We start from the raw sequence: 23731 nt of genomic DNA, 5'->3' as shown, positions 1-23731 counted from the left end.
AGTATCTACTGGCAACAACCAAAGTTACTGAACATTAGCTTGGTAATTTGACCTGGTTTTACGATCTTTTTTTTTTTTTTTAATGCCTAGTATCTAAAACATCTTTTCATATTAGGATTTTTTCACAAGAAAAGGAGTGGCCAACACACAGTGATCCTAGACTTGGAAATGGATACAAGGTACGACTCTGGGTTATACCTTTGTGGGGATGAGAGTACCCATGTTTTCATCTGTAAAAGACAGCTATGTTAAGGAGGCTACATGTACATATTTAAACAAGTGAAAGCGTAGAAAGTGAAGAAAATGTTGACATAGGGACTAGGCAAAAGGGGTGGGCTATACTGGAAACTTTTTTTTCTTTTTTGCAATGTGTGTCGCTTTTCTGAGTCACAAACGGCCCATAGAATTAGTATGAGTGGAAGGTAGAGCCCACCCTACCTACCAGGATGGACTCTCCACAAAATACCAGGCACCAGTGGCCACGGCTTCCCAACGTCCCACATAGCAAGTTGCAGGCAAAGCCTAGGATTTACCAGACTAGGATCGTCCCAGGCTTGGAATCAGAATAAATCAATGCAGATATATTAAGGAGCTTAATATATTGTGAAGAACTGTGAGAACATAACTAAACTCTCAAAAGCTGCAGTGTAGTTCGGGCAGTTGCATCTGTCTATAAGCCGTGAACATGGTCTTCCTTGCCAATTCCTGGAGCCGCCTAATAGCCTTTTGACAAACCCCTTTTCCTGAATCAATTTGCTATAGCTGGCTCATGTGCTTTCCCACTCAGAACCCAGGCTGCTACAGTTTATAAAGAGCAAGAGAACACTTACTGACATGATCCATCAAGTCTTCTAAAGGGAAACTGAGTCCATGTGCAGCCTCTATCAACAAATTGGAAAAATACTGAGTTTTCAAGATAAAGTTCTAAAGGCTTACCTAAGATTAACTGGTCTTGTCAAGTATATTAAGTAAGACACACAGAATAGATGATGTTAAGTACAAAATCCAGAAGAAATTACCGAATGCAAAAGGCATATATGAAAAAAGTATTACCTTTAAAAGGCTGGGTCTCCCCTCCTCTTTACTGAAATCTCTCAAAAACTTCGATAAAAGCCTATTTTGCTTTGTCAAGCCTGGGAATAAGCTGAAACATAAAACCACGAAATACGTGGAAAGGGTGCAAAAGGGGTAAAGACTGAGCAGGAGTGTGGGAAAACACATGACGGCTATAGCTAACACTGCTGTGTGGCATATTGAAAGTTGCAATGACAGTGAATCTAGTTTCAGAAGTTTAATTACATATTTTTAGCATGTTGTCACTCTAACTTCTCATTTTTGGTTGACCATCGTTTGGTTAAAAGAGAGTATCTTTCCCACAATAGGAAGTTATTGAGCAAATGATAGAAATTAACATTTTTGTTTATTTATTGAATCTATCTTATTCAAAACACTTGGCGAGCATATAATACTTACGACTTGGTGCACACTGATGCCTCACATATTCAATCTGGTCAGGAACACACGCACACACACGCGCACACACACACGCATGCACACACTTCAAAAATTTTTTGTAGTTTTGTCAGTTTCACATTTTCAATGAAATATTTAACATTTACCAAAAAGATTACTTTGCAATATACCACTTCCCAAACTTGAAATCTTCTGAGCCCTCCTTCTTAGCCCATCTGTCTTTATACTTATTTGTGAATTCATGGCTTCTTGCCTTCAAAGTAAGATTCGACATGCCCAGTGAAAATCATGTGCTTGTACCTAGCAGTGGCATCGATTTCACCTATAACCGTGAAGAAAAGAGCCTAATAGGTCCCATTGCTAAATTAGTTTCCACAATTTATGTTGTTCTCAAAAAGGCAATGCATGGAGAACCCTTGCTAGTCCTCCATCTGTGCACTCACGGACTGAGTGAAGAGTCTCTTGAGGTGGGGAGCCAGTTTTGCAGCCATCAAAACTTGTCCCTCCAGAAGTTGTCACTTCAGGTGTGCTGTACTCTCCGGCTTAATCTCCATAGAGATGGATCCACTTAGGGTCATCTCATGGGGACAGGATTTTACAAGGGTGACCATCCCCTATAAGATATCATTTTAGCTTTTTCTTTCTCCTGGGAATCTACCTCTATTATCTGGTCTCTCAGTTAAACTCTCAAACTATTATTTATTAACTCTCTGGAATCAGAGGTTTTGGGTTCATAACCCACAGAATTAGAATTCATGATTCAGGGGCAAAGCCAGAAAGACATGTGAACCAAATCTTAAAAAAAAAAAAAAAAAAAAAAAAAAAAAAAAATTAATGAGAAGCTACAAGTCTTACCTCACCAAAGACTTTCTTGCAAGTTTAATTTAGGTAATGAGCATTTTTAGCCAGGGCAGTGCCTTCCCACTCAGAAAACTCTTACATTAGGGAAGATTTCCCAGAGAAAAAAGACAATCTACAGGAATGGAGGGGAAAAAAAAAAACACCTTAAAAACAGAGCTCCTTTACACTGCTTTGGATATATGAAAAAAAGAAGAAAAAAGCCAATTTGGCTCTTACACTGCCCATGCATTCTTAGTTCCTCATATCGAAACCCTTTTGGCTTAGATTTCCAGTTCCAAATTCCCACGGAAATATTTTATTTTCAATGAAGAATATTCCTGGGGATCTAAGTTTTACAGAGTAACCTAATCATACTACCCAAACAGAAATCTCAGAACCCTGAGGAATCCTGGCTATCTGACTGTCCAGTCTTTCTTAAAGAGTCAAAGGAGAAGAAAATCTTTGTGTTTTTCTTTTTGTTTTTAACTAATTTTTACTCATATCATTTATTATGTCAAAACATTATACATTTCAAAAGAAGGTAACCAGGCATAAATCTAAAAATCAAATAGATACACCTAGAATTCCTTTCAATTCTGATCTGTACACAACTACCTTATCACAATGGTTCTAGAAATAAATGTTCTATATTCTGCATTTTCCTTTATATCATAGCCATTTTCCTAATTTTTACAAAATCTTCACATGTAAGAGAAAGTGCTGTATGAGAGAGGATATAAAGTAGCTAGAGGGGAAATCATATTGTAAGATGATACACTAAAATACTGTTTTTAAGCTTAATTCCTAATAACTACAGCAATTGGTCAACCTCAAAAACAAACCTACTAGTGTTTGCATTCTCATTTACTCTTTATTGGAAAAGAGATCTACCTCACTGGCCATCACTCCAGAGCATGTTGTCTGTTTTATGGTAATTCTCTCAGAATCAGGTCTGAGTGCTTTCTGCAAGGAAAAGTGCCAATATTTATTATTTTGTTGTTGTTGTTGGCAATGTGTCATAAGAGTTAAGTTTGATTCTGTATGTGAAATTGCTAAGTAAAATATGTAATCCATAGTCCCCCTCTTTTTTCTCCAGAACAAATTTCCAGATACACAACAACAGAGGGTTAACTGAAAACTTTCCCAATTTTTATACTAGTTCTTTCCAATACAAGTGCTCGCTTCTAAAAGAAAGAGAAGGAGAGGGGAGGAAGGAATACGTTCTGGCTGAAAATCTTCCAAATTAGTTACATTCATAGGGTTTCTCTTCAGTATGAGTTGCCTGATGCCTAATAAGTTTAGAGCTATTAATGAAAGCCTTCCCACACTGATGACATGTAAAGGGTTTCTCCCCAGTATGTGTTCTTTGATGTACAATAAGTCGAGCACTCAAGCTGAATGTTTTTCCACATTGACTGCATTCATACGGTTTCTCTCCAGTATGAGTTCTCTGATGTTGAGTAAGGCATGAACTCTGCCTGAAGGATTTCCCGCACTGATTGCATTCATAGGGCTTTTCTCCAGTATGAGTTCTCTGATGAACAACAAGAACGTAACTCTGGCTGAAGGACTTCCCACATTGATTACATTCATAGGGTTTTTCTCCTGTGTGAGTTCTCTGATGCATAACAAGGTGAGAACTGCGGTTGAAAGATTTCCCACACTCGTTACATTCATAGGGTTTCTCTCCTGTGTGAGTTCTTTGATGTGCGACAAGCTGAGAGCTCCAGCTGAAGGACTTTCCACACTGATTACATTCAAAGGGTTTCTCTCCTGTGTGAGTTCTCTGATGGGCAACGAGCTTATAACTCTGACTAAAGGACTTTCCACACTGATTACATTCATAGGGTTTTTCTCCAGTATGAATTCTTTGATGTGCAATAAGTTTATAGCTCTGGATAAACGATTTCCCACACTGATTACATTCATAGGGCTTCTCTCCAGTATGAGTTCTTTGATGTGCAATAAGTTTGTAGCTCTGCCTGAATGACTTTCCACACTGATTGCACTCATAAGGCTTCTCTCCAGTATGAGTTCTCTGATGCACAACAAGGACATAGCTCTGGCTAAAGGATTTCCCACACTGATTACATCTATAAGGTTTCTCTCCAGTATGAGTCCTCTGATGAGAAACAAGGTGAGAGCTCCGGCTGAAGGATTTCCCACATTCGTTACATTCATAAGGTTTCTCTCCTGTATGAGTTCTCTGATGCGCAACAAGATGAGAGCTCCAGCTGAAGGATTTCCCGCACTGGTTACATTCAAAGGGTTTCTCTTCAGAATTTCTCATGTTTTGCACAAGGGATGAACTCTGGGAGGTTTTACTGTACTTATATTGACTCTTTTCAACAGGGATTCCCTGTTGTTCACTACGGGATACGCTGTGGTTCAAAACTTGCCCACATTCCTTAAAATCAAAGGGTTTTCCTCTTGCATGTATTTTCTCATGCATATTTAGGGGTGTCCTATGGCTAAAAGATTGAATATTGTTGCTAAATCCATAAGATTTGTCTTCTGTTTGAGTTCTTGTAAATTGAATAAAGTGAACACTCTGGGGGGGTTTTCTACAGTCATTATTTTCATATAGTTTCTCACTGTCATTAATCATCTCATGACTGTTCACAACAGAATTACGATGTAATTTTTTTACATGTGAGGCACATTTATGAAAATGATTTCTTATGGGTATCATCTGAGGTGAAAGGAGACTGGAATTCAGACCATTCTTCTCCTCAACTTCACTTTTGCAGACTCTTTCATGAGTAACAGCGTTCTTTTGAGTGAATGCTACTTTCTTCAAAAGTCTCTCTTGTTTTTCCTGTTGCCTCTCCAACCGGTCCTTACAAACCCAAACTTCTTCACATGAAGATAACCAAGGATCATCTCTCGTCAACCTTTCTGTCTTCACTCCACAAGGTGGTTCGTCATCAAAAATGCTCTGCTTTGATGTCGATTCTCTTCTTTCAAATGCAGTTGCTGAGTCTGGAAAAAAGAAAAATAAGACATCCTAGACAAAAAACGTTAGCACTGGAAGAGTACAAGAAAGCTGACAAGAATGTATACAAAATAGATGTGGGCTTGTTTTCAGCTATCATAAACTGGGTTGAGAAAGCAAAAAGGGTGGAGTGGGATGAAGCAGTAAGAAGAAAATTACCACAACCCAATAGTATAACAGGGCATTAAAATAAAACAATTTAATCTTAGTTTTACTAAACATGTAAGATTTCAGATGGCAAATCTAAACTCTGTATTCCAAAATAAGATCATCTATGCAGAACTACTTTGAAATCCTTAGCAAAGAAATAAAGGGTCCTTTCCACCCTCTTTAGTGCTAAACACATGTTCACTGAAACGGAGATTAGTGTCTACATTTCTCGGAATTTCTGGAGGCATGCAACTTGCTAGCAGTCTATGTCGGGAAGACATGGGCAAACTACAATTGTGAACTAGGAGAAAGACTGGGGGCACTGTTATTCCAGAATTTCCTAAATGTCTCAGGGGCTAATGTGGCCCCATGGATTCCTGTGATTTTGAGTGAGAAAGAATGGAGGTTAGCTCAGAAGCAGAAGCCTGGGTGGCTGCTGAGTCAATCAGTGGAGAGTACCTGGAAAAGTTGTGATGTAGAAAGGTAACTAGGAGGTGAGAAATGAAGAAAAATGTGGCATGCCCTACGGGGATTTTTCAATCAACCTTCTATATATGACTTCTATGTGTCTGTTTCTCACATGGATCTGTGTGTTAGGAAGTTCTTTTATACTCATCCCCTTGCTCCAACTAGGAAATTGTGTCTGGTTTGAAAAGCTGATAGGGAAAGATACTGGACTTTGGGTGTTTGGGCTGGAGGCAAAAGACAATTACTGCAGAATTTGTTCCCGGTTTTTAGCCTTTAGGGACCATGAAGTCTGAACAAGCTCAACCCCAGGAAACTGTACCTTTTCTACCCTACAAATTAAAAATTAAATCTTCGCTAGGGAAAAAAAGCACAAACACAATCTATGTGTGCCCAAAGTCAACCTTATCTTTGAACTCCATGACTCTTAGTCAACAGAAACGAGAAATAATTTCAATATACAGACTTCTTTAAAGGGGACCGTATTCTTACCCCAAGATACCAAGTCCTTGTGGTTCTCCAGGATCACACCTCTGTCCAGGGTCCTCTGAACATGCTTCAAAGTGCGCTCTTCCTCCCGAGTGAAGTCCACAGTCACAATTTTGAAGTTCACTCCTTCCTAAAACAGGACACACATTCCTGATCATATCAGCTGGGCATCATTTCCTTCCAATGTTCATAGAGAAAGAAAAGTTTGACAGATGGAAGAAAGAAAACCCAATGGCCTGGAAATTGTCCTGAGACAGCCAGTGTTCAAAGGATTCTAGTCAAGGGTTACAGGTGTCTTCTAGGTGAGCCCTTTGGGTTTTGGATACTGGACCTATTTTTGTAACCCCACAGAGGAACACCAGGTAAGAACTAATATAAATTTTCTCTCCTGATCACCTTAAAGAAAATGCTTATTCCAATTACTCCAATTTTTGCTCTGGTGAATATAGAATCCCTACTTAGGAATTCCCTTTAAATTCCCAAGAAACTAACAAAACCAGGATCAGTAAACTTCTTCTGTCAAAGGCCAAAATGTAAATATTTAGGCTTTGAAACTATATGGTCTATTACAACTACAGCTCTGCTGCTGTAGCAATATAGCAGCCACAGTAAATATATAGACAAATGGGTGTGGCTTTATTGCAATAAATTTTACTTACAAAAATTGGTAGCAAGCCAGATTTGGCCCACAGGCTTTACTTTGCTGAAAGACGAAATGTGGACCTTAAAGAAGTATGGATTAAGAGCACTGCCTTTGGAAGGAAAAAGGGTTTTCTTACCTATAAAGAGTGTAAATCTGAATTTTTAAAAAATATATCTAATCTGACAATCTGGGTTTTAATGGTGAGTTTATTCTATTTCTATTTACTAGGCTTAATCATGCCCGGCTCATTGGGTTGCTGAGTGAATAAATTATGAAAATATATGAAAAGCCATTAGCAGAGTTTACTGAACAAAAAATAAAGGCTGGCAATTATTATTAGGATTATTAGGTCTAAAAACCCTGAAAAATGAAGTGACGTTCAATGTGACCTTTATCCTGAACTCTTAGTCTGCAGATGACAGTTCTATGTGGTCCACACTCAAGAGCTACACTCGTAGGGCCTTTAAGAGAGACTCACTGTCATTGCTGCCATATAAAAGGGACTGCCTCCTATAAACAGCACAGACCTGTTTCCAAGATTCTTGGGCAGGAATTCCGATCCAAAATAGAAGTGCTGAGGTGATCTGTCCTTACCCGAAGGCAACGAAAGCCAGAGAAGTCGAAAGCCACTTGCCACTAGGCTTCTTAAACATCAGGTGTTATTAAGCTCTGGTTTGTGAATAGGACACAAGGTCTATGAGTCCCACGACACTCCATGCAAAAGACCGCTGCACCTGCATTTTTCTACGTTAGGGCCCATCAATTCCAACGAAAATCTCTTCAGTTTTTCATGATTAGCTCAAAATGAGATTGAGAAATGTCATTTGCAAACTGCAACCTGTGGTGAACATGGATTTATCGGTACTGTTTTCAACCTTGAATCCATGCTTCCTTTTAGTAAATATGCCTCTTTGCTATTTAATGTAGGTACCTTCTATATCAAGCTTGCTTAAATATCAAATAAACAATACTAGACTAGGTTAGTGACTGCTCTTCCCACTCCACCCCGGCTATTTGTTCTCAAAGTTCCATGGCCTGCTATGGTAAGACTCGCCCCACTTTCTTATCATTTGCGCAATGGTCCTTAGTCACTAGGTTACAATCCGTGAAGGCAGGTACAAGGTATTTAGACTTTGCAACTGTAACACCAGTGTTTAGCATAGTGTTGGTGTTTAGTAGACACTAAATGTACATTTGGTAAATTATTTCAATACATAAATCAATAGTATCAATAAACTTTATAATATATCAAAATAATTCTGGTCCAAATTGAGTTAATCCTTCTCCTCTCAACTGAATCTCACAGGACCTATCACACACCCTTCAACATATGGACATTAGTTTTTCAAACATCTATCCCCATTTATTCTCTTCTTCCTCTCACTTGTCACAAATTCTCCACTCCTCCAAATTCCTTCCCAAACCCTTCAACTATGCCCTCAGGAACTCATCTGCTATAATAATGAAATCCTACAGCTTCAACATCCTCATCAGATAGTCCCTCTACATCCCTGTATTCATGGAAACCTACCCTCCTCCTGTGGACTATGTCCTCTGCAGTCCTCACAGGCTCAGGGCGGTCACACCCTCCCATCCTAGAGGGCTCGGCATCAAAGGGGAAGGTATGAGTCGAGTCCTCCCAGTTACACTGAAATGCATGCCATTTACCTCACTTCTTGGAGCTGCATCCTACCAACCTCTTGAACAACCTCCCCATCCACTGAAGACCTATAATACCTACCTCCGATTTGAGAACTTGTGTTATTTTTTCTTCCACTGTCTATAGCATACATTTGTAGAGTTCTCTGATGACAATATAACACCTGACTTTACCAAAGCACTTACTGTGTGGCGTCAGGCAGTGTGCTATCCATGTAACAAACTTTCATTCGTTTAATTCTCACAAGGTCCCTGTGATAAAAATCTATTAGTAGCACCATTCTTCAGATGCAGAACTAGAAGTCTGGCGAAATTAACAGATGTGACTAATGTCAGTGGCTGGGATGTAACGTCAAGTCTGACATCAGAGGCTGTTCTCAGTCATCAATTCATTATGACTAGCCCAACCCCCAGACCCTAGAATAACTCTTCAGCACCCCGCTCTCAGGGTGGGACCCTAGATTTAACATAAAGTACTCCACCTCTTGAACCATCCATACAGAACCGCCCACCTGATTATATCAGATTATATTTTTTTATTACAACACCAGATTGCTTTACTTGCTTAATTACTTCCTTTACCCTTCTCATCCTATGATGGTTTGGGGCTATTACTCTATTGAAATGTCCACTATTTCTACCTACCAGTCTATATTCTTTTCCTTTCTAGTAAGTGTCTTCTGCATCCTTTCCACCTTAATTATTCAGTTCAGAGTCCATGGATCATTCATTTTAACTTTTCTATTTGATACATTCAAAATTTCTCCCAGATATTACCTAGTCCTATGGGACTTCCATTGAATGCACCTGGCTACAAAAACTAAACTGAATGTCAATCTGCCATTCTGAAAGCAGGTTACAAAATGCCCCGGGGGGAAAACCCACAAAAACAGCTGAAGAGAGTTATCAGTTAGTGGTCACTGTCTTGGAATGATCTTTTCAGAGCCACCAGAGGCCCTGATATATCTCCTGGAGCAGCCTGTTCTCCCATAATCCAAAATTACTGTTTTAAGCCTTCTCCACCCTTGTCGCACATCTCCATTCCAATCCCACACTCATGCCCAACAGGTAACTTCATCTGACTGTTCACAGCGACCAATCTGAGCCTTCGCATAACTCCCTCAGCCTCATTCTTCCCTCTTCCTGTACAGAGCCAGTTGAGTCACGCATGGTTTGAGTGAATTCCCCTGGCAATCATCGAGGACTCCACCTTTTAGTTTTATCACGTCTCTCCAGACTCTTAACTTGTTTTTCTCCACTAACTCCTTCCCGCTACCACTTAAATAGTCAAATCTTTTCGGTCCTTTTAAGAAAAAGACCCTCAACCTCCAATTCCCTTGCAGCTATGATCTCTCCAGTCCTTCACATGATAAGCAGATTTCTCGTAAAAGTGGTCCACTCTTCTCTCCATTCCTCACTTTTGACTCACTTCCCAGCTCGCTTCGATTTGGCTTATGCTACCAATCAGCCACGCACATTTCTCAATGTAAAGAGCCGCGTCCAACTCACCTGGGATGGGACGGCCAGTGACCCAGCATCTTCTCTCTCGACCTTGATGATAATCTCTTGAGGAAGGAGAGAGCTCTGAGAGGGCAAAACAGAAGAGAAAGAGGAAAATAAAGGGAGCTAAGTCACAGCTCAAAACTCTCATCGTGAGTGGAACAGCATTTGACATACCACCTGTCTTAATGCATCTCGCCAACCAAACTTCTATGCTCCCCCACTGGTAAGCACAAGCCAGCCATGTTGAAAGGGAGAGGGGAGAGATGGAGGGGCCCTGAAGCCTCAGACACAGGCATGAGGTCGCTGTGGACCTTCCAGGCCAGCCTGGCTACCAGATGAATGGAGCTGAGTCAGTGACACCAGGTACTATGCTGAAGGAAAGAACTGTCCAGCTGAGCCCTTCCTGAATTCCTGGAGCTCGGAATTGTAATTAAATAGGATGGAATAGAGCATGACCAAAGAATGATAAAGGAAAAGATTGACAAATCAATTTCATAAAATGTTTGGCAAAAAGAGCCACCGATAAAGGCACCGTCAGTGAGAATCTATACTGTTAAGACTTCTTCCAAATCAGTAAGAAAAAAGGAGCCTCAAAAGAAAAGTGGATAAAGGAAAATGCAATGCAACTCAACTATGAAGAAATAAAATGGCCAGTGAATGTACAAAAAGATGCTCACTTCTCTAAATCAGATAGAATCAAATCTGCATTTCTATAATTATTTATCTCTATATATTAGAGACCATAGACTCACACTGATACCTCCAAATGCAACTTGACACATTTTATTCTACCTTTTCTGTCTTCCATATTTGTACCTTCCTTCTCTGGCTCCCATTAACCGCTTTATATTTACTGATTTGCTCAAGCTCATGTAACCAAAATCCTGACCATATGAGAGTGTTTCTTCCTCCTGCTGCTGACAACTCCCCCGATGGTGGCCCACTGGTCAAGAGCTTCATACACTCTTGGTGGAAGTTTAAGGTGATACAAACTTCCTGGACTGGTAATCTATTTTTAGTAATATTCTGAAATAGTTTAAGACTCACAAGAAGTTGTAAAAATAGAAAGGAATTCCTATGTGCCCTTCGCCCAGCTTCCCCCAATGATGGTATCATACACAACCACAGTACACTGTCAAAACTAGAAAACTGATATTGGTACAATATTTTTAACTCAAGTATAGAATTTATTCAGATTTTGTCAGTTTTTAAAGACATTTTTTGCTTTTATTTTTGTCTTTAATGAAAATATTTAAAAATATATAATGTAATATCCAGTAAGTCTACCTGTAGGTATTTCCTTAGAAAATAATATAAAGTACACTTAGATGTATGTACAAGCAAATTCATTAAGGGTTATATTATCCCAGTAAAAACAGGAGATGAAACATCTATTAGTAAGTGCCTGGTTAAATAAATTATGCTTCATCCAGGTAACCGAATACTATTTAGCAGCCAAGAGAAGAGAGATTTGCATGACCCGATACATATAACAGAAAGATGCTTATAATACATTGTTGAATGAAAAATTAAGAACAGCCTATCAAATATGAATAGGTTTTTATAGAATATAAACATAACAGAAAAGCCAGGAAGGACAAGCATTAAAAGCAGTTGTTTTTTGGAGAGGTGGAATTAAGGAACAAGTTCACTGTTTATGTTTTAATACTGTATCTATTTTTAAATGACGTTTTCCTTAGTTAATCAGAAACCAGCAAAAATGTTTCCCTCTTGAAAAATTCCTTTGAAACAAGATAATTCCTTTGAAACAAGATAATTCCTTTAGTTTCTTGAAGTCTTTTTCTACAGAGTACAATAACTCAACCTGTCAAATGACAGTTCATTCAAGTACTCTTTGCTCCTTTTTAAATATTCAAATACTGAAAAGCAAGTACTGTTGATAAGAGTCCCTGTATTCTGAACTAAAAGGAAACAAACAATTACTGACCCTTTAATTACATAGGGGTTTGAGGTGCTAACCCTTGTGCAGTTGAAAATCCACATATAACTTTTGACACCCCCAAAACTTAGGCTGTCCCTTGGAATTCACATGGGACTGGTTCTGGTTATCAAAATCTGAGGATGCTCAAGTCCCCTGTATAAAATAGCATAGATCAATGCATCCAGTTGGCCCTCTGCAGCCACGGGCTCCCAATCGTGAAGAGATATTAATTGAAAAAAATTCACATATAAGCGGACCCATGAAGTTCAAACTCTTTGTTGCATAAGGGTCAACTGTATTTTACTTTTCACAGATGTGCCAATTTCCCCCCTTTATCAACCTAGAGAAAATTTCACTATTACATTGGGAACGATTATTAAAAATGGCTAGCATTAATGTGTTTAAAGTTGGAAAAGATTTTTCCAACCCTAAAAAGGCCTCTCCATATTTCCTAGCAGGTACTGAGGTTAACACAGAGAATGCAAAGAGCCGAAGCTGCACACAAAGAGCCGAAGCTGCACACAAAGGAAGCCCAGTGGGAAAGCTTAGCTACTATGTGGCCCGCCTTAAAATGTCTGCGTGGAAATTACAAAGCTCCAATGCCAAAGAAAAAAAAACAATAAATCAAAATGCACGATGTCAAAATAACGACAAAACTAGATGGTTCAAGAAAGCCACAAGTTTTGACCCTTGCGATACTGTGTATTATAAGAAATATATATATTTGGTCATTCAGATGACCAAAACATATTTCCCAGATATATTTGGTTTTCATCCACAGTTCCTGGCATACAGCTCCTTGGAATGTCCTCTCTTGTTATGCTAATGCGGTGACAATTGGAACTTTCGGTCCCACCTCAATTTGCAGGGGGAGAGAGAGGCCTGAGGTTGAACCAGTCATCAATGGCCAGTGATTACATAATAAAGCCTCCATAAAATCCCCAAAGGACAATTCCTCAGTCCTTTTGGGGGGAGGACTTCCACACTGGGGAGCCAGAATAATTCCATGTGTCACCATACTGGGCCCAAGCTCCATGAGGACAGAACTCCTTCATTCAGGACCTCACTCTATGGATCTCTTCATCTGGGTGTTGATTCATATACTTTAATATCCTTTGTAGTAAATCGATAATCCAGTGAGTAAACGGTTTTCCTGAGCTCTGTAAGCTGTGCTAACAAATTAATTAAACCCAAGGTGGGGATCACGGGAACCTCCGGTTCACTGCCAGTTGTTACGAGCACAGGTAATGACGTGGACTTGTGACAGGTGTCTGAAGTGGAGGGCGATCTTATGAGATTGAGCTCTTTATCCATGAAATCTAATTCTACCTCCAGGTAGACAGTATTAGAATTGGGTTGAATTCCCGGATACCCTGCTAGTGCCAGAGAATCGCTTGTTGGTGCAGGGAAGCCTACACACAGACACACACATACACACAAACATACATGCACGCGTGCGCGTGCGCGCGCGCACACCCACACACCCACACACACACACACACATGCTGGGTGAGGAGTGCTGTTCGACCCCAATCTGCTAATGGATTCAACCATATCGTGGAAACCTGCTACAAAGAGAAATCAAATTCCTTACGCGCGATCATGCCAGACATGTCTTTTCTTGGTTGATGTTGAATTCTAATAATTTAGGGCCAGAAGGTAACTCATCTTATAATTTTAAAAATGCCTGGGAAATGAGAATTTTGTCAAGAAGGGAAAACTGCGAACACTAGACTGTAGTTTAAATTATTACCACTCATTTAGTTTTTTCTGTTTTGTTTTGAAACACCTAAGATCAGCTGAGAAACGATGCCAAGAACCACGTTAGAAACAAAACGCAATGTTTCTAACCCAGTAGGTACTCAGTAGAAAGAAAACTCCAAAATGTTCCTTATCTACAATTGCTAAAACGATTTTACTTGGGAAACATAGGTGCATCTTCTCTTTAAACGAAACCGTGTTCAACGCCTTTTAGTTTAAAAGTTTTCACAGGGAAAACAAAAGGGAGATGAGTTCTGCTCACAGTCAACTCTGCATCAAAAGTCGTAACCTGCCCCCACGCAAGTGGTCGATTCTATCATTTTATCTTTCTGTTTCTTAGCATCACACATGTCCCTTTGCTTTTTTATTCACCTTCCACTAGCGTGGATTCTGTGGTTTCGCTGGGCTTAAGTCAGTATCAACACACCATAGGCACTTCATAAATGTGTGTGGACAGTAAAACCACCGCCGAGAGAAGGGATATGGGATGTGCTACCTGAACCTTGGCATTTGTCCCTGTGGTCCCCAAAGGCACCAAATCATTGCTGAGCTCAAGTCGCTCCTCCAGCTAGAAGGGACCTCATTGGGCGCCCTTCCTTTTCAGAAAATTCAAAGCATCAGCATCCAGAACCTACTCCCAACTAACTCTCAAAACAAAATGCTCAAAAACCATCTTGTCACAGAAGTGTGTGAGCACACACACACATCTACACTTCACATATAATACAAAGAATGCTTCAACACAGAATATCTCACACGATTATCTAAACTTCTCTGAAGAAAGAGGTGATGTCCATTTCACTGACACAGAAATTAATGGTAATAAAGTTTAGTAAACTCATTTAAGCCCATGGCGTTCACCAGACGGTCCACGCACTGATTGCCTCCCCTTCCCACTGCCCCTGCTCAAATCTGCCTGTTCATTCAAGGCCCAGATCAAATGCCACTTCTTCCATGAAGTCTTCCCAGACAGCACAAAGTCTCATCTCTTCTTCCCTTAGGATTTCTTAGCTGTTTCTGTTGGCCCCTTACTATTCCAGTAAAATCATTCTCCTCAGATTATTTCTACCTCTAGATACCTCTTCTCTGGGTCATGGATTCTATACTGTAAGGAACTGTATATTTTTCAACTGTGGATTCTCCTCAAGACTGAGTGGGAGCACAACGTGAGTTACCTGAATTTAACAAGGCTAGAGTATGTGCATTGTTGGGATATAGAAATGGAATAAAAAGTCTTTACCCCTACCCTACTTCTGTACGTTCTGGAGCATTCCTCTCCAACACACTGTCGACATTTATTTATTTTACAGCTTTATGGAGATATACTTGACAAATAAAATTTGTATATATTTAAAGTGTATAATGTGATGTTTTGATATACATTGAGCTAATTAACACATCCATCACCTTACGATTTTTTTGCATGGTGACAACACTTAAGACCAACTCTCTTAGCAAATTTCAAGCACACAGTACAGCAGTGTTAACTTTTGTCGCCACGCTGTACATTAGATCCCCAGAATTTACTTGACCCTTTGACTAACATCTCTCCCATGCCATGTCCCCTCTCGCCCAGCAACTGGCAGCCCACGCTCTACTCTGTTTTTATGAGTTTGACTATTTTAGATTCCACGTCTAAGAAAGATCATGCAGTATCTGTCTTTCTGTGTCTGGCTTATTTCACTTAGTATCACTTCTGGAGCATTTTAAAATTGTCCTTTTTTTCAATGGTCACCTCTCCCTGTAATGAAGGTACATCCTCCTTTTCCTTTGCGTACTTTACAAAACTGGAACAGGAATCAGACTGCTGACTTCCACACAGAAAAGAGTTATAGGCAGAAGATAACTTCTCTTTGTGACATGGGTGGAACCACGTGTGACCCAGAGCAGAGGAACAGAGACAAGCAGAATTGTCATGGAGTAACCTGTCCCCTTCATAGTGAGCCCATGGTTGAATCAGATCTAGGACACTGCTATTTGCTCACCGGTGAACAGAACTGACCAAATACACCACCCCGCCTTGGGAGCTTCTTGGGGCAAAACGAAGCTTCAGATCCAATCACACAACGATGCCTGAACTCAGCTCCCGGAGCGAGCTGGCTGGAAACCCTTTATCCTGGAGAGGGTCAGAATGTGAACTCTAATAGGCATCATGGCAGGAGGCTTTTCCTTCCTGGGTGTGTTTATTTCCCTTATTGGGGGGCAGGTGGGGGGCAAAGGGCAGGGCTCGCATTTCAGCTCAAAGGATATGACACACAGGAACTCGAAGTTTCTTAATTATTGATTTGAGAGGGGAGAAACCAACTCCCCTGCCTGATTTTCTCAGAGATGCTCCTGACCAGTCTCTCTAGTTTTAATGCACAAGAAAACTCTCTCTGGTCCCACACCATCAGCTATGAATAATTCTCCCTTTCCTCAAAAATACATAACAGACCCTCCGCCATGGGGTCACTGACTTACCAATGACCTGCCCAGCTCTGAATGTTAAGACCGACAGGGGACAGGCGAGCCTCTACCATGCCCTCGGTGGGATTTTTGGTCTCAGCCCCCAAAGGCAGACAGGGCTCAGAGTCGCCTCAAGGCTTCCCTGTGCCCCCCGCCCTCCCCCCGGCCCAGTTGCTTCCAGGTGTGTGTCACTGAAATCTCTCAGGTGGTGTCCCAGTACAGTTTGTTCCCAGGTGGGTTCACTGGACTCATGTCTCTCATTCAAAGTCAAGACCTTGGTTCCCTTATTTCTCTCCCTGCTGGAGCTCTAATGAACAATCATCAGATCACAACAACATACCTCTGCATCTTCTGAACGATTAAAATTAACCAGAGTACGTTCGGTTTGAGAAGCATAGTAGCCGGCCCCCAAGATGGCCCTCAATGACCCCGCCTCTTGGTAGTCACACCCTTACATAGTCTTGGCCCACCTGGCACCAGAGTAGGATCTGTGTGACTAACAGATGACAGAGGACGTGATGGTGTGTCACTTCTCAAATCAGATAAAAGACACTGTGGCTTCCATCTTGGTTGTATGCAATTAAGGGCTCCCTGTCCCCTCCTCAGACCCCTTTGTCCCAGATCACGTGCTCTGGGAGAGACCAGCTGCAAGGTCTACGTGGTGTGGGACCGAGGCCTCTCACCAACAGCCAGATGAGTTTGCAAGTGGGTCCTCCTTCTGACGGCAACGGCCTGGCCCCCAACACTGGACCCTCATCAGAGACCCTCAGCTCCAGAAACGTCCAGGGAAGCTGCTCACAGAACCTGACACTCAGAAATTGTGTGAGATACTAAATGTTGGTTGCTTTAAGCTGCTAATTTGGGGAGTATGCAACCACAGATAACTAATACAAGGAAGAAAATGTTTTTGCTTTTCTTATGTAGCTTTGGAATATACACGGCATACCTTTCTGTCTGTGAAAACAAAGTCGTCTTTCTCTCTGCCGCCTCGCACATGGCATTACACTGGTTAGGCAACCAGTACACATGAGATGGAAGTAAAAATTATAATAGACAGATTGCTAATTCAGTTGTATAACATACAAGAAAATGGCCAAAAGACCATTAAGAGTCCCAGAAAACACCCAAAGTTACTAGCTTAAGGTAGAATACCAATGGTCATATCAAAACACGCTGTGTCTGTAGTTTTGATAAAGATGTGAATGTAAATTTATACTTGCATTAACTCCCTTGAAAACTCTTGTGCATGTGTACATGGAAGCATAAACAAAAACATTTATAGCAGTGCTATTTGTAACAGCAAAAAGTTGAACACTAATATCCACTAATGGTAAATCCCAAAGCTTGTGGCATGCATTTAGAAGTTGAAATCTGGGCCCAAGTGTGCAAATTGGTATCGGAATTTCACTGCTCCCAGGACCTCAGAATGAATGGAGATAGGGAATACGGGCGTGTGCATGTGTGTGTGTGTGCATGTACACACACGCACATGCACGCACTTCCACGTATTTCTACACCCACACATACTGAAAACCATGAGCTGCATCAGTACCTCCGACGCCTACTGACCACCACACAGTTCATTCCAGCATTCTCTCTTTCCCTGCCTGTGACAGCCCTGGCTCCCACGACCCGTTACGTTTACCTATCTGATCAACCCCCCTGTAAGTAACTAATCTCCCATCCCCACTGCCAACCCCTCTCCCACACAGGTGCTCCTTGGCCCACCTGGGCTCTGTGGCCCCATGGAAGGCCACCTTCTGCCAAGGGGCCGCCTCGCCCTGCTTCAGTTCTGATCCTGCCGGCCAAGCGCCTCTTCTCACGGACTCGCTCTCACACCCCCTGGACCTGGCCCCAGTGTGGATGCCCCACATATCCTGTCGGGCTGTGACACTCCACACCACGCCCTCAGGCGTGGCTGCCCTCGACCTGCTCAGGCTGTGACACGCCACACCGGGATGCGTCATCACTCCCAGCATGGAGCGCATGTCGCCCTGCTCTGGCCCTGACACCCATGCTGGTCCATTCTTTGCATGGACACCCTCGTTGTACTTGGGCTGCCCATGCCGGGGCATCCCCTCTGCGGATGTGAGGATGCCCTTCTCACTTGCTCTGGCCCTGTCACCCCATATGGACACTTACCTCATCCCACTTGGGCTCTGACTCCCAATGCCGCCTTCCTCACCCCGCTTGTTCACTGATGTTCCCACTCTTGGACGCCCTCCTCACCTTACTCAGGCTGTGACACCCCACAGCTGGGAGCCCTCCCTCAACTGCAGACGGCTACCCAGCTCTTCCCTCAGTGGCTTCAGGAAGGGGAAGGTGAAATCCCAAATTAACATTGTTAAGAAAGTAAATGTTTTCAAAGAACATCTGTAGGAAATCTGTGGTCTTACCAAATTTCACGTTCTTACTGTAACTCAGTGACCTCTGATTTCGCACTGCAGGTTCTCAATCATGCTTTGCAATCGCTCACTCTAGCGAAGCCGTGAGCTGCTGGCCCAAGGGGAATCCGTACCCTCAGGCCTTTTGATGCAGAATGCCAGATTCCCCCCAGAGAGCATCATCTGGGTTAAACAGGTGAGGAGATGCATTAAATGCACAGTGTCTGTCAGAAGCCTGCTGGTTAGGAGGGACCAAATGCCTCCAAACACTGCAAAGAAAGCTGAGACAGCCTCCCAGGCCCGGGGGGGTTGGGCCGTGTGGCCTGGGTGGGAGCGAGCTCTGGGTCTCCCAGGAAGGGAAGCTCACTCACCTGCGTGCAAGCCTTCAGAGGCCCTGGGGGCTTCTCTTCCCGCTCTTCCATCCTCTCCTCCAGGCACAGGCAGGGGGCTGAGGTCCTGAGCTGCAAGGAGAGAAGCCCTGAGCACAGCATCCTCGTCGAGGCCCAGTGCGGCATGACCCCCCTGGATTATTATCTGCTTCCAGGATGCACATCCCACTGCAAGTGTGCTTCCAGAGGTTCCTGCCCAGATTCCAGCCCGAATAGCTGTGCATGCATCTAGAGTCCCTTGGTCCCTCTCCCAAGTCAACACTCTGCATCGCCATCCTGGTTCCTCCATAATCTTCGGCCTCCAAACCTCATACCTGTAAGCCCACCTCACACCCAAACACAGCCTTTGCCCACCCCCCAAATCTGCAGTACAAACCAGTTTCTCCCTATCTGGAACCCCCACAAACGCCCAGCACATCAAAGACATCCTACCGTGCACCCATTCATCCCCGACCTGAAACCAGCACCTCTTCCTCGGGCCAGCAGCTGGGCTCTGGGATCGATGGCTCCAAATCAGACTCCTTGACTAAATGCAGGGAGTGACGCAGTCCCACCCAGGATCCAACCATTCCATTCACCTGGCCCGACCCTCCAGCAACCTGTCACCGATTGCCTCCACCTCCCGCTCAAATAGCCAATCACATGCACAGAGCTCAGCTGCACGCAGGCCTTGGTCCCTTCACCATTCTGGGATCGACCGGCCCCTATCACAACAGCGCCAGCCCAGACTCCTACCCCAAACGTTCCTGGGCCCTGAATCTGCAGTGCTGACCTGGTCCCTCCACCCACCTGGGTGTCCTCAGGCCTGAATTGGCACTGGCGTGGCACCGGGTGCCTCCCAACAAATGCCAGCACAGTCCGGCCCCTGCCCTGCCCAGAATGTGCACCTCAGTTGTCTTTGTATCAACAAGGTGTTTCCGAGTCTGAACTAGTACAGCCCCCGGCAAATCCCACACTGCGCGCGCCACCCCTACCCTATCTCTCCCTCTTACGCACCCCTCACCCCCAATGGGTTCTCCCTCAACCGGTATAGTGTGAGTCACAGTGCAGCTGTACCCTGAACCCACACGTTTCCTCCACCAACCTCCACAGCCCCTACTTGGGCCGCACCTGCCCACATTCCCGCCCAAACATCTTCCTAGGCACCTGCGGCGCAAGGAGATCCTGCCTTTCTACCACCCTGAGCATCATCATGCTGTGACTGGGGCACCATCTACACAAAGACTCCAGCATGCGGTGTCTGAATACCCACCTCGGCCTCTGGCTTCTTACCCAAACACCCATGCGTGTGCATGGAGAGACGTGGTGCAGCCCACACCCACCTGGGCATCCAGCCTCAGGCAGTACCAGGGTCCCAGGCCTACTCATGCCTCCCCATTCTGTCCAAATGCCAGCACATGTGCAGAGTGCAGATGGAGCAGCCCAGGCGCCTCCAAAACCAGAACCTACAGCTCCAAACTAGGACCCCTAGGCCTCTACTCCAGCAGCCACTGCACAGGGGACATCCAGGTTACCTATTCTTGCCGGTATACACAGAGTAGGCTCATGCCGAGAACCTGCATCCAGGACCTGGGCCCTCCCCCAGCCTGTGAGTCTTGTGAAGTCCCTGCTCTTAAGACAAGAATCTGTATTTCCCATTCTGTGCCTCAATTTATCTGATACGAAAAGCACCCGCAAGCCTCTGTGAGGGTTCGCATGTGTCCACTGCCTGCTTGCCACCAAAACATCAGAACACCCAAACAGTAGCATGGGCACAGAGCTCCGGAATCAGCCCCAGGAGTAGAGCACTCTTGCCTGGGGATTGTCACGACTATGACAGACCAGCTCTCACAGGAACTGGGACCTTCCGCTTCTTCCTGCGCAAACGTGAGCACCTAGTGCCATGCTGCATGCAGCCCCAAATCTGCAGCCCAGACTCTGTCCCTCTAACAACCTGCACACGCTAATGCCTGCAAGTAGAGTGGTTCTGGAACACCTGCTTCATAATCATGCCGGCAGCATCCTGCTTCCTCCCCCAGCAACCGTCCATTCAATGGCAGCTGTTGCAGCTCTGTCCTCCCAGGGAGCTGATTCTGTACATCCAAGCCAGCATCTCCAGCAAACCTGATAGCCAGGGCTCTGCACAATACTACTTGGGTCGCAGGATTACCAGTCCGACTTTCTGCTTCTCATTCAGACACCCCCAGAGTACGCAGGGAGCGCTCTGTCCCTCCTTCAAGCTGGGAGTCTAGTCCATCACCCATCCCACTGAGGGTCGCTAAAGCAGCACTGCCTCTTCTGGGGCAAGAATCTGCAACTCCCACCGGGTCTCTCCACTACCCGGGGCGCCCTCAGGTCTGCCAGGAGAGCAGTGTCTGCTACAAAGTCCCAGAGCCAACGACCCAGAATCTCACTTCCCACCCGGTGCTTCCTACTCAAACACCTGCTGAGAGCATAGGGACAATGACACAGTCCCTCTCGTTCAGGAGAATCTGCAACTTGTCGACCAAGTGGTCCTCTGGACCAACACTAAACAGGTCCAGCCTCGGATGGAGACGCGGGGTCCTCAGGGTCCCTCGCACACCCGTGCAAATGTCCCACTGTCTTCTACCAATCTGGGCATCTTCGGGACCTAGACAAAAGCACCTGACCAAGAACCCGCGCACGCGCGCAGAGCACAGTCCCAGAATTGGCGGCTGCATCCAAATCTCCAGCAATTTTGGCAACCAAGGGCTGAAGAACCACTCGCGCAGACCCTGGATTGCCTACTCACACACCTAGCCCCAGCTTCCCTCCTAGAACCTGCGCATGCGCGCACGGCGCACCCAGCGACGCCCCGCCCCTCACCAACCTGGGCGCCCACGGCCTTGCCGCCCAGGCCGGGCCTGCCCCAGCCAGCGTCCGGCAGCGCTGTGGCAGGACGAGCTCCGTGAGGCAACCCCCCTGCCCTGATTCTGCCCACGACAGACTCGGACTATGCTAGTTCGGCTCCCTCCCCGACTCAGCATCCGCAAGGCCGCTCGGGTTAACCGCTGAAAGGCCGAGATGCACGGCGACAGCAAGCGTCCGCGCGGGGGACAATGGCCGCGCTTCTGGCCGAACCCGGAAGTGCGTTTGGGCTCGGCGAGACGGAACTACAAGTCCCAGAAGCCTCGGTGGCGCGTGTGACGATGAGGCGGAGTGTCAACACCTCCAGGGAGATGGACGTGGGGCGCCGGGATCTGGGTCCCGCCTGGGGGCTGGACTGTGCGTGTCCGAGTTTGTGCGGGGCGCCGAGACGAAGAGTGGGACTGGGAGGCCGAGGACAAAGCACCGGCGCGTGGGGAGTGGCCGACTTGGGAAAGGCTGGCCCTGGGCCCAGCTTGACTCCCGGGAGTAGCCGTGAAAACGGAATCCGGTGGAAACCGCGGGGACCCCTCCTGGGCGCCCGCTGCTTGTCAGACGCTTGGCGCGCACGATCTACTTTGGTCCTCGAGACCAAAGATAGTTGTTACAAACCCGTTACAGTACAGGGCGCTCCCGTGAAGCCCTTCAAGAATCTGATGGTTTTGTACCCCGCCCTCCCCCGCTTTCTCTTTGCCTTCATCTCCTGACCGTTTTCCCGGCTCAGCTCCAGCCGTGCTGGCCTTTCCACCCGTTCCAATAACTCAAGCAGGCTCCTACCTCAGGACCTTTGTATGTGCTGTTCATGCTGCCTCTACCAGGCCCTTTCTCTGAGGGTTTCCCCACCCTCTGGTCTTTCAGTGGATGTCACTTTCTCATGAGGCATTCCTCCAACAACCATTGTAAACTTGCAAACAAATTTACTCCCCACGTAATTCCTGCCTCCCACCTCATCTGTACTTTTCCTCTAGAGAACTTTTCACTAACACACCTGGTTTACTGTCCATTTGCCTTCACCACTAGGATTTGAATCTATTTTGATTACTGCTGTATCCCCAGCATCTACGATACCAGGCACATAATAGATGCTCAATAAATATTTGTTTTGTTTTCAATAAATAAAGGTTCCTGGCTATCAAACACTTTAAAAATCCAACATTTCATTAATCATCTCAATCACTCTGAGGAAATTAGGGTCTTTACTTCCACCCCCCTGGGGTGGGAGCAGAAAATTGGAGCCATGCTGTATGAAAATATGGTATGTTAAAGCCTTTTAAAAATGCTGTAAAAGCACTCCTGAAGTTTTCCTCACATAAATTCTGACATTTAACAACAACAAAGTTACTGCTATTTGAAATATAATCTCTAATCCCAAATTTTCTTATAACTGGTTATTGTGGGGTTAGTTTTTTTTTGGTTTGGTTTTGGGTTTTTTTTTTTTTTTTTTGATATCTGGTTAACCTACTGAAATGTTATGATTATAGTATTCCATTTGATTCTCTTGGCTTTTCTAGTGAAATGATCATCTGTCTATAGACAATAATTTCATCTCTTCTTACCAGTATTTTAAACAAGATATTCCCTTTCATGTTGGACTGCATTGGCTTTTCAAGACAATATTAAAAGCCTAAGATCTCCAGCTGGCTCGCACGCTTCTCCCTGGCTGCTGTGTCCATCAACAGTGTTTGTCCATCCTGGTGAAGCAGCTATGGCATCCCCAGCATCTGGGTC

The 23731-nt window shown here is 44.3% G+C and overlaps 1 protein-coding gene across 2 annotated transcripts; it reads right to left on the bottom strand.

Annotated features, from left to right (window-relative positions):
• Positions 1-1401: 1401 nt before the first annotated feature.
• Positions 1402-21958, bottom strand: ZNF180 (zinc finger protein 180). Of its 2 annotated transcripts, none has more exons than XM_023535348.1 (5): positions 19606-21946; positions 19121-19210; positions 10224-10298; positions 6416-6542; positions 1402-5295 (listed from the first exon to the last, which is right to left on the bottom strand). In XM_023535348.1, exons 1-5 carry the CDS (start codon positions 19705-19707, stop codon positions 3557-3559), a joined length of 2133 nt encoding a protein of 710 aa, XP_023391116.1. In that variant the 5' UTR covers positions 19708-21946; the 3' UTR covers positions 1402-3556. The 2 variants fall into 2 exon arrangements, with proteins under 2 accessions (XP_023391116.1, XP_011366280.1); XM_011367978.2 differs by having other exon boundaries at positions 5199-5320; positions 19606-21958.
• Between the last annotated feature and the right edge of the window lie 1773 nt (positions 21959-23731).

This window comes from Pteropus vampyrus, unplaced genomic scaffold, assembly GCF_000151845.1.
Source record: "Pteropus vampyrus isolate Shadow unplaced genomic scaffold, Pvam_2.0 Scaffold138, whole genome shotgun sequence".
Lineage (NCBI taxonomy): Eukaryota > Metazoa > Chordata > Mammalia > Chiroptera > Pteropodidae > Pteropus > Pteropus vampyrus.
This window is presented reverse-complemented; position numbering and strand designations above follow the sequence as displayed.

Excerpts from the sequence above, each read along its gene's own strand:
- ZNF180 (XM_023535348.1), bottom strand. The coding sequence starts at position 19,707 with ATGGTTGGATCCTGGGTGGGACTGCGTCACTCCCTGCATTTAGTCAAG. Across the intron at positions 19,211-19,605 it reads GCTGCTGGCCCGAGGAAGAG|CTCAGGACCTCAGCCCCCTG; the intron begins GTGCTGGTTTCA and ends CTCTCCTTGCAG. Across the intron at positions 5,296-6,415 it reads CAAGGACTTGGTATCTTGGG|ACTCAGCAACTGCATTTGAA; the intron begins GTAAGAATACGG and ends TCTTTTTTCCAG.